Source organism: Vigna angularis, chromosome 1, assembly GCF_016808095.1.
Source record: "Vigna angularis cultivar LongXiaoDou No.4 chromosome 1, ASM1680809v1, whole genome shotgun sequence".
Lineage (NCBI taxonomy): Eukaryota > Viridiplantae > Streptophyta > Magnoliopsida > Fabales > Fabaceae > Vigna > Vigna angularis.
This window is the reverse complement of record NC_068970.1, coordinates 56,897,733-56,909,687: the sequence shown is the minus strand read 5'-3', so window position 1 is coordinate 56,909,687 and position 11,955 is coordinate 56,897,733. Positions and strand designations below refer to the sequence as shown.

Genomic DNA, 11,955 nt, shown 5'->3' with positions numbered 1-11,955 from the left:
ATCATACGCCTACTTTCTTTTTATATTTCTTCACCTCTATTTCTTGTTACCTTCATCATCATATTAACTTTATTTATCATATTAACATCATTTATTAATTTATTTATTTATTCAATTTATGGAAGGATCACGTTCAATTACTTTATCAAATTTTATTAATATAATAAATAATATGACTGTAAAATTTTTAACATATCAAATTTACTAATTGGAGTCAATTTCTGGACCAAAGTCTTCATTTTAAATTTTATGACTACAAAAAAATCGGTTCACGATATTTTTCTGAAACTATTTAAATTAAAATTTGATCTGATAGATATCTAAATTAGGAAAATTATTTAAATTTATTATATAACACAATTTATTTAATTCATTTTAGAGTTAGTACTTTAAACAAGAAAACAGCTTTTTGAGTGTCCAATCATGTGCAAACATTTGTGTTGTACTATAAGAGGTACGCGGGACGGTTCCGATTTAATTACAATATGCGTTGCATCATACGGAGCAGGTTTTTCTATTTTAGGACCTACGTGTCCTCGGTTAGAGAGCTACTCCCTCCACCGTTCCAACTTCTCCCTACACCTTTCCATAATTTTTTTAATTTCAAAATTATCCTTTTCATTTTCATTATTGGAAATGTCTTTTTTAACAACTCTTTTTTAACAATTTTTTGACAACACTGACGTGGTGGCTTATGATAGGTTGGTTTCAAATATTGGAAATGTCTTTTTTAACAATTTTTTGACAACACTGAAGTGATGGCTTATGATGGGTTAGTTTCAAATATTTTTCTGAAAACAAATTCAAACAGACCAATAAAACAATGACATGTGACCCATTGTCAAAAAATTGTTAAAATTTGTTGTTAAAATATCAGAATCCTCAAATATTTTTCTGAAAACAAATTCAAACAGATCAATAAAACAATGACATGTGGCCCATTGTCAAAAAATTGTTAAAATTTATTGTTAAAATATCAGTATCCTTTACTTTTATACCAAAATCCTTATTTCTTACCTCTCATTTTCACTCACTGTGGAGTCCTCACCCTAACTCTCACTTTCTCTCTTTCTCTTCTCTCCATATCCATTTCACTCTCTCCATATTTGTCAACCCCCCAACTCTCACTTTCTCTCTTTCTCTCTTTCTCTCCTCTCTATTCCGTTTCTTCCCCTACCAATCTCGATATCCGTTTCCATTTCATTCCTTCTCTCTTCTCCATTTTGGTGCCTTGGTTGTGTGTTCGTGGTTCGATGGTGGTGTGTTGATGGTGCTTCGTTCGTGGGGTGTGTCTTCTGTGGAGATTGGCGCTTTTGTTTGGTCTACGAGAGGTTGTTTTTTTTTCCTATTTGAACGGATATCCACATCCGCTCAAGGCCAAACGGAAATGCCATATCCGATGAGGCCTTGGCGGTTTTTTTATTACTGAAGAGAAAAAGATGAGCAAAAGATGAAGGTCTTGGTCATTTGCCCTAAATATTAATGAAGCGAGGGTGAAAAGGTGTTGTTGCTCAAAGATTGAAAAGATCTTGAATCCAAGTGCTTCAAAGGATGCAGTGGAATGGGGAAGGATTACTTGGGGACAAGGACTTGCTACATAAGAGTCATGTCCACCACTTTGCCAATTAGGATATTGGGCCCTCACAATGCTGCAATTTACAGAAGACCCGCCTTGAGATGCAAGTTGCACCGCCCAAAAACTTTGGTGTTGTTGTTTATAGGAAAGTGTTGAACTATAATGAGTTCCACGTAACGGGGTACCTAATGAGGCTGCTGCTGCTGTAACCGGACTTGTAGTCAATTAAAGCATCACGGAACTAAGCTTAATATGATAATAAGACCATTCTTAGTTTCACGTGAATTACTCATAGTAGCAGAATGAACTGTTCCAACAACATTACTATTTCCACTTTTCGTCCAATTCAAGTTGTGTGCTTCCATTATAACCTCACAGTTTGACCCTTCGGGAACTCTCGCTTGATGACTTTCACAAAGAATCAAAGATGGTTCACATAATACTTTCAATCTCATTTAGTTGGGATAGCAAAATAGTTGGATCATATAGGCTTAAGACTTACGTGAATTATGCCAAACATGGTCACGAATGTCTAACAGTACTTCTCAAAAGAGTTGGTCATAAGTTATAAAATCATCTTATTTTATTAGCAAATATTTCAGGTCCTTAGTTTCTTTACACTTACGTACAGTTGCCTGAACAATGCTTATATATCAGTCAAACAAATGCTGCTATCATCATTTAGAGAATTTAATCTCTACTTTCGTTAATATAGTATGTACATGTTTGAGTAGCATTCAACGTGTTCATCTGTTGAGTCTAATTAAATAAACCAGAAAGTAGTTTTTATTACTTCAATAACTTTCTTTTGCAGTTTTGCTGTCATCTTAATTTCTACTATCAGTGATATTATTCTGTTCTGATTCTTATTTGTTGCCATCACATTATATTATTTTGCTATGATAATAATTTTATGTCTGGTACAATTATTCTTGATTACTATTTTTGTGATACAAGGAAGAATCATATTTCTGAGATTAATAGGAATGTGATAGTCATCAAAGTCTTTTACATTCAGATTTTATCATTTTAGTTTGATGTCATTTTAATTTTTCTATTCACTTATATAATTCTCCTTTATTTTTGTGTGTTGAATTATGTTTGACATTTCCCCAATAATTTTTTTTTAAGAAATTGTAATATATAAGTAGAAAGCTTGCATACCCTAAATGACTTTTTCTTAGTTTGACTTAGAACAATCAAGTTTTTGAATAGGATCCGTTTTCCTTATTCCAACTAACAGCCTACAAAGCAACAATTCCAAACTTCAAAACAGTGCTAATACTTATAGTACTTCTGAGAAACGTGAAGAAAAAAATGAGAGTTAGGGAATTAGGATTTTGATATAAAAGTAAAAAAGGTAAATGGTTAAAGTAAAAATAGTAATTTTAGAATTAAAAAAATGATGTGGAGGTGTAGGAAGCAGTTGAGATGGTGACGGGAGTAACTCTCCCTCAGTTAAACTCAACCTTCTGTATTGAAGCCTTTAAATTAATTTTCACTTTTTATTAAAACTTACATATGCTTTTATATTTAAAAAATAAAATTAATAATAATTATTATGAAAAAAATAATCAGTGGTTTATAATACATTTTTTTAAAAGATTTCCAGTATATAAGTATTTACTTTTAGTATTAGATAGTTTATTTTAATTCTTATTTTTTCTTTAAAAAATAAAATAAAAATATGAAATATATATTTTAAAGAATTTATTTATGTATTATTATAAATTACTATTGTTAAAAAGTAAACAATATGAACTGTCAGCGCGATGTCTCTTGCTAGCTTTAATAGTGTGTTTAATGTTATATGAAAATTTATGTCTTATGTCGAAAACTTATGTGGTGTTAATTTCAAAGATTTCTTTTTCAGCTGCAGTGCTGGCTGAACTTTATGTATATATTATACCTTTGTTTTTAAATGTCTATAAAATATTATACTATATACATGTGTGTTCCACTCCTGCAAACATTTACTAAAAAGGTTGGTTGATAAAATAATGAGATTTATAGGGAGTACATTATCTTTCTCCAATCCAAATATATAATAAGTAGTTGGGTTCTAAATTTAATAACTCTTAAAGTAACCATGTGCAAAACACATTCCAATTTTTTTTAATATTTATTCTCATTTATTTTCAACAATTGCAATTGTATTTATATCACATTTATCTTTTTAAAGATAAAATGATAATTATGTAATTTGATTTATTAAAATATTTTTTTAATTTATCATGCATATTTCATTATACAAATTTTTATCTCAACTCTATTCAAATAATGTAATATTTAGCTCAAAACAAACAATACTATAATTTTTTCTCTATTTTCTCAAATTTATGTATTAATTCTCTCTTAAATCTTGTCCTCAATTCAAAGACACCCTAGATCCAAACATAGACCTAGTTTTCTTTTGTCGTTACAAACTAGACTTTATGAAGTCTTATTATGTTAATAATCTTCTAAAAAAATACTTTTAAGTAGTTCATAAAATTTAATATTATTATGACAAGAAGATCGGTGTTTCATTCTCAACCACGTGAAACTATTATCACAATACTACTATAAAATACTACTATAAAATAATACATTATTGACAAAATTTTATGAATTCAGAAAAACTCAATTAATAGATTTTACAGACAAAAAATAATTTTATCAATGGATTTTAAGATTTTAATTACGATAAATATTTTCGTTGATAAATCATAAATAAAATACATTGATAATATATATCTTTTATTGTTGAAGAATATTTTATTCATAAAATAAATATTTAAGTTTTTGTTTTAATTTTGATCATTAGTGATAAAATTCATTTTGATGAATTTTTAAAAATTCATTGGTTATTGAATTTTTTAAAAATTTATACAATTTTTTTAAAAATTTGTCAACAAAATAGACGTCAATTTTTCTATTAAATTCAACAAAATATATTATAAATAAAATAGAGATGAAGATAAGAAAAACAGAAGAAGGAGAGAAGGAGAGAAGGAGAAGGAGAAAAGAAGTAGGAAAAAGAAAAAAAAAAAAAGAGAGGATAAAGACTCTATAAATCTAACATAGAAAGAAGATGAAGACTCTATAAATCTAACACTTATTCTACTCTTAATCTCCAAAACATTGTTATTGACTCTATAAATCTAACATAGAAGGGAGTTCACATCTTTTCCTCTAATCTTTTGCATTATTTTTTTAATGAAAACTTTTCAAAAAGTTACATTTTATTTTTTATATTCTAAGTATACTTTTAGTTATAATTCATAATAACATTTCCATTGACTCAAAGATACTGTGACATAAATCTAAACACGTTACTCCCCACAGACAACAAAAAATCATCGTGTTAATAAATCTAGTTTGTAAAAAATGTTTTTTAAAGTAAAATATATATAATTTTTTCGTATAAATTGTTTAAATTCATAAGTTTTTTAAAATATAGAAAAATATATTTCTTTGAATTAATATTTAAGTTTTTGGACTGAAGTCTATGTAGCTAACCAAACTCTCTCACACTTCTTTTGATAAAAAATTTTCAAAATTCCTTTTTCCTCTTCAAAAAATGTTTCAGCATCAATGTCTTGGGCCATTAGGGTTACCTTGGCATTTTTAAGATTGATTTTTATTATTACTTAAATAATGTTTGGGTAATGGAAGTGATGTTCTATAAGCATATATCAGATTTTGGTTGTAAGATTTGAGATGCTATGTAGATTATTTATACACCAAAAAATACCTGACAGATAATTTTATGTAAAACTGATGAATTTTAATTGGGTAATTTCTAGAATGCTCATGCTACATCACCACTGTGACTTGAATTATATTTTAAAAGTAGTTTTAAGTTAATAAATAATTACCTGAAATACATCCTTAAAAGTTTATTTTTTAAAAAACTGAACTATAAAATAATGTAGATTTTACTCTAAATGGTTCAGTATTTTTAGTATAATATGATATAATTATTTGATAATTTAATTTAGTTTGGTTAATTTTATCTACTCCTTAAATGTTAGTAGACATGCACAACAAACTTTTATAACCAAACTGCATTGAAATCATACAAAAATTGGAGTACTCCAATCCATTCACAAAATATTTTTATTTTCTTAATATTAAAATGTTGAAACAAATTCTTTAATTTTAGAAACCCACCACCTTTCTGTTGGGTCTATGGAGGAAGATTCAATGAGACTCGTATTACTTTTGGGTCTATCAATAAGGAAATTCACCAAGAAGATACAAACACCAATGAGATATGAATCCAACCATATAAGAGATTGATACCTATCTCTACCCAATTTTTATTCAATGTAAAACTTGGACTCACATTTGGATTTTCAACACTTTTCACGAAACTTGTGTGGATTTGAAAAGCAGAAAGAAACCAACTAAGAGAAGTTAATTAAGAGACATCTCTTTTTTGCTGATGAAAGAAACTAAGACAACTCAGTTTGCTCCCATATGCATGTATAAGCCTTTAATATAATTAGCTGGGAAAGCTGAATGAGTGAGATCAAATTAGGTATGTGATAACTTTTTCTTTTTTCTTTATATTAGATAGTATATAATACTCCTTAAGTTTGCTTAAACTATCTATCTACCACAGTGTTTCGTTGCGGTGGGATGTTAAAATTCTAAAAATTAGACACCAATAAATTAACATAAGATGACAATTTTTTTATACCTATTAAATATAAAGATGAGATTAATCTTTACTTTAAAAATAAAAATGAAATAGTCACAGAGACCTTTTGTGTTAACTTCGATAAATATCATAATATGCAATAACCATCTTAAAAATTAAGGAGGTGCATGAATTAGGATTCCAAAAACTGTAAAAGATTTTTTTATAATATTATGCCAAGACTTTTTTAATGATATTAAATTAAAATTATTAAGATTTTTTTTAAGAAGAAAAGAAGATATGGTGGTGATATTCATTTAAAATCGTTTACAATTTATTAAAGAAAAATTGATATAAAAATGTTCTGTGTTTTTTTTTTGTTTAAATAAATATAACTAGGTTTCATGTTACTGTTTAGTAGACAAATAAATAGCACATTTATATATCAATCTCAACGAAACCTTTGATATTATTTTAGGCTCTCTTTCTTTGAAATATTTCATCCTTTTTTCTCTCTCTCTCGTAATTGGACGTGAGATGAATCTGAATGTGTGGTTTTGGAATCTATAATAATTTTACATTATTTAAAAGTTGAGATGAGATAATTTAAATATTTTTGTCCTTCACATTCGACAGATTATCTGTTTTACACCTTATTTGTAAAACGATATATTGAACTATATATGATAAGAAGAGATCTATTTTTCTTTCTAAATTTTATCATTTTTACAATTTTGAATGTAATAGTATTATATTGTTAACTAAATAACATAAGATTGCATTTTGAAAGTTATGTTGATGGTGGTGACATACACTCAAGCATATTAGTTAATTTGAAAGTTAAAACATCACAATGCACTCACCATTTTTTTAAAAAACAAATTTCATATAAAACATTTATCTTCCTAACCACAAAATTTATTCCATGTTTGTCTAAAAATTGAGAAGCAAATATATTAATAGATTGCATGGAAAGTTCCACCCAACACTTATTTTTTTTTTTTAACAACTTTTAGGTATAAAAATGAAATCCAATATATTATTGAGTCCCCCTCTACAAAGTTCTTATTTATCTATTTTATACATGATATTATGTTATCTCTCAAACTTATAATAAAATTATATATATTAGCTAAATGGTGCGTATTAAAAGTTAATTAATATTTTTTTCACTAAGTTGATTAACTTTTCCTTTAAAAAAAATTATTATATATTTTTTGTGTATAAAATTGATTTTTTTTGTTATTTTTCTTTTTTATATAATAGTAACTGATTAGTGTGTTATTAAACTAAGATATATTACTACAGAGTAGTGTTTAACATGAATTACATAGAAAAAACAAAAATTAAACACTATAGAGCATGTTTTAATTTCAATCACTCAAACTTATATAGCCTGAACCCAACGAACCGGGTCCAATATTTAGCCGAAGGTTTGAGTGAAAGACTTTGTTTTCTACACCCATCTAAAATTTAAAGGAACTAAAGTTGAAATCGATAGAGAATAAAATTATAGATTTTTATAGGAAACACGCTATATAATGATAAATGTTATTACGGAATAATACCTCGTAAAGAGTAATTTAGTATGTTAATTATGGACTATCTAATACAAAATGCTTAGAAATCATTTTTATTACTATCCAAAATGTACATTTTAAATAAATTTAAATTATCCGTTAAATGCAGGTTGTAAATGTTTAGTTTAGATAAATTTCTAAATAATCAAACCTTATGCATGTTAAAATAAAGATATTGAAAGAAGATCAGGTGAGAACTTAAAGTTATCTATGCACAACACAGTAGCTAATTTGTAGGTTTTGAAAGTTTTCTGGACAACTTTTATAAGTTTGGACTTTCATCTTTCCTATGCATAGGCTAGTTAGATTGTGAATAATTTTATAGTTGACTTTTTTTTTCACGAGTTTTGGTTGTCCTCCATGAATTGCAATTATAATAACAAACTATAAATGTACTTATCTTAAGGCGTTACATAGCTAAGATATCAAAAAGCATAGTAAAAAAATATAAAAAGAAAAATTAAAATGTATATTGATTCTGATTTAGGAGAGGATTTTGGTTACTTTTACTTCAATTTGTTTATAAGTACTTGCTGAAAAAATTTCCTAGATTTATTTGCAAGATGCACGCAAAAGAAGACAATTAAAAGAAAAATCTGATGAATTGTTCCCAAGAAACTGTCCATATATGTCCAAGAAAACATGGCTGATACTACACAATTTTTGTCATGCTATTCAACAAAACATCAATGAAAACTACACATTTTTGTCACGCTAATTCAGCCAATTTTGTTCATGACACGGTTGTTTCAGTCTTCTGATCCTCCAATTGCTTTAACTCCCTGCGCCAATCTTCTAGTTTTGCCAGCTTTTCCAATTGCTCTGGTTTTAGATCTTGATCTGCACTTCTCTGCTCCAATGCTTCTGTAAGTCGAATCTGAATATAACAGTTCAAAAAATTAGGCTAGGAAAATGGAAAAGCATTATTTGAGATATTTCTTTACTAAGGCGGAGGATAAAAACACATGCATAGTTATGTAAAGAAGAAAAAAGAAGGTTTTCCAATAACAATATTTTTTAGCAATCTACCCATAACAATATTTTCTGCCACCATCAGTTACAACATTGAATATCTACTATATGTAATTATCAAAATTGATCTCAGTGTTTTTAAAAACATAAAATAAAAGATTCATCTCAGTATCTTTCTGTCAGTTACAAGTTAGATGATAGCAAGGATCCATCTTTGTAGTCAAAACAAACAAAGCTAATTAAAAATAAAATGGGACTAGTGAAACCTTTGCATCACCAATATAGTGTTTGGTAGAAAGAAATGAAAGGGAGGAGAGTGGAGATTCGTTTGATTCAAAAGTTGGAAGGAAGAGGAGAGAAGAGCAAAAAGAGTGGGCGAAAATCCCCCCTCTTCTGAACCAGTCACTATTCAGAAGAAGTGCTACAGGATCTTGAGTAGCATTACTTGAATGTCTTCTTTCCTTCATTTTTTAACGGATGTAAGAATATTAATAGAAAGAAAGGAGAGTAAAGAAAGGAAAAGTAAACAGCAAACCCCAGAGGCTATAAAATGCAACAAAGCTTTTTATTTTTTGTCCAATAAAAGAGTGGAAGAAACATCTCCAATCTTGCAGTGCCTCAGTAATAAATTCTCGAGACAGGAGTTAGTAGCAAACACAAATTATATCCTATTCCTTGGATACTAGATATGAAAACCTATACCAATGCTGCAATTAACTCAAATAATGTACAATACTAGATAGACAACAGTGCCATAACCTATGATCACAAGCTCTAACACCGACACCAGATACAAAATTGGACACAGTTAATGATCAAAGTAAAGAACACCACAAAGGCATAACACAACATTCTAAATTTCAACTGCATCATTCTTTTCACCTATATTCTTATTTTCTATACAATGATCTGCAAAGGCTAAATACTAATTTATAAATTTGAAGTCGTAAAAAGATGAAACTTCAGGATCATGTGCTTATATCTGAGCTCTTAAAGATACTATTCCTACCATCACAAGCATTCTGCTGAATCATATCAATCTTACATTCTAAATTTCAACTGCATCATTCTCTTCATCTATATTCTTATTTTCTGTACAATGATCTGCAAAAGGCTAAATACTAATTATAAATTTGAAGTCGTAAAAAGATGAAACTTCAGGATCATGTGCTTATATCTGAGCTCTTAAGGATACTATTCCTACCATCACATGCATTCTGCTGAATCATATCAATCTTACATTTAAATACTTGCTTTATTGTAACTCAACCCTCATACGACTTTCAGCTTCACTAACTCTTATATTGCATGTTGCAACAAGAAACACGTTAAGGACCTTCATTTTCTTTCAATAAATACCCGAGGGACACTTTAACAGGATAGGCCATAATAGCATACTGAAAAACCGAGGAACCAAAGGGGCACGGATGTTTCCTACACTTTTGGCACATTTTTGGCAAACGGAAAACTCTGTTCATTTTACATCATTTTAAGAAAAAGGAATCGGCTGTCAATGAGATGCTTAAAACTAAGAGCTTAAAGGTTATCTTGGAGACAGACAGAGAGAGAAACTCAAATAAGGGAAATGTTTTCTGGACGCCTAAAGTGATCTTAAACCAAGAGATAAATAGAATACCAGAGAGATAAATGAAATAGGTGATATCAGTGATAAAAAGAAGCCATAACAAGGAATTAGGAATCCATATAGAAATGTTCTCAAAACACAAGATACATAAATAGAACATCTACCAACATGGCGTGACACGGTTGACAGATAATAACGTCTTTTAAACATGTGGTTGTTTGACTTTCATGTCCCCTTATACGAAAAACATATGATCGGAGATGTAAACCCTTAAATGGATCTCAGCAAACAAGTCTCTAACTCCTGACTTTTGGTTGGAGATAACCCAAGTCCAAAAATAACTAAATTTTTCTATAGCAATTCTTTTAAACTCTTTTCCCACGACAAAGATTCTGGGGGAGATCATTAGCAATGTAAACACACGAAATTAATATATTTCTGTCACAAAAGATATATTCTGCTGAGAATCAGAAACAAAGGCAGTCTATTTAATATTCGAAGCTTTAACTTAGAATGGCGGCGATCACTGGAAAGACAAAAAAGAATAATAAAAAGCATAAATTGCGCACCTTCTTTTTGAGCGCTCGAATTCTCTTGTCTACATCTTGAACTTGTTGCGTGGAATCTTCCACAGACAAATCATTGACAAGGGAGCTCAATGCCTCCACAGATTCCTTCTTTCCACCATCTTCACTCGCACCACCTTCTTCATTCTTATCCTTTTCAACCGCAGCCTGCAAGAACCCGCACAACTCGTATAAAGATTAATCAATCAATTAAACTAATTAATGAGCAGAACTATTTTTCCATTACCTGGAGCCGCTTCTCCTTCTTTCTTTCGTTCCTCTTGACGGACTTGGTCTTGGGCCGCGCATCGGCGTCGGGGTCGTACCCGGGAGGTCCGGCGGAGCCCATCTCCTTTTTCAGCTGCACAGGGAAAGGAAAAAGGAGTGAGAAACGGCGTCGTGTGGAAAGAAAGAAAAAAAAGGGAAAAGATGAAAATAAGGAAGCGCACGAGAGCGGGCTTGGGCTGGTAAATGGGGACTTCGTCTTGCGGGGTGTAGCCGGCGCGGATGCGAATGGGCTTTCGGAGGGTTCCGTCGGGCCGTTTTGTGGGGCCCAGGAGCCTTTCGCCTTCTTTGAGCGTTTTGGCTAGCTCCGCTATTTGCTTTTTCCTTTCGTCGTCGCTCATTTTTGGTGACAGAGGAAGAAGAAGAAGCAGGTTATGCGACTCGGTGACTCACTTAAGTAGTTAAAGATACTTGACAATTAAACTCTAGAATAATTATATCATATTCTTCTATTTATAAAAATAAATTAATAAAAAAATACATAATCTAGCCACAATATAATCATGATAATAGAATAACCCTAAACAAAATATAATTATAATAAATAAAATAATCTTTAACACAATATAATTCTAATAAATAGGTTAACCCTTGATAAAATATAATCATCATAAAATAGGATAAATATCCTAATAGCCGGAACATACAAATTGTATGTACTAAGCTTGAAACAAATAAACTCAATCCGAGGGTCCCTTAAAAACTTGATCAATACATTTGCGAGTTGATCGTTCAACCTAATAAACTCAGTACATATTTCTTCA

At 29.7% G+C, this 11,955-nt stretch overlaps 1 protein-coding gene across 1 annotated transcript; it reads right to left on the bottom strand.

Annotated features, from left to right (window-relative positions):
- Positions 1 to 8,366: 8,366 nt before the first annotated feature.
- On the bottom strand, positions 8,367 to 11,575 carry LOC108321880 (partner of Y14 and mago). Its single transcript, XM_017553777.2, has 4 exons — positions 11,356 to 11,575; positions 11,154 to 11,267; positions 10,910 to 11,074; positions 8,367 to 8,660 (listed from the first exon to the last, which is right to left on the bottom strand). The coding sequence occupies exons 1-4, from the start codon at positions 11,530 to 11,532 to the stop codon at positions 8,517 to 8,519; spliced, it is 600 nt and encodes a 199-aa protein (XP_017409266.1). The 5' UTR covers positions 11,533 to 11,575; the 3' UTR covers positions 8,367 to 8,516.
- Between the last annotated feature and the right edge of the window lie 380 nt (positions 11,576 to 11,955).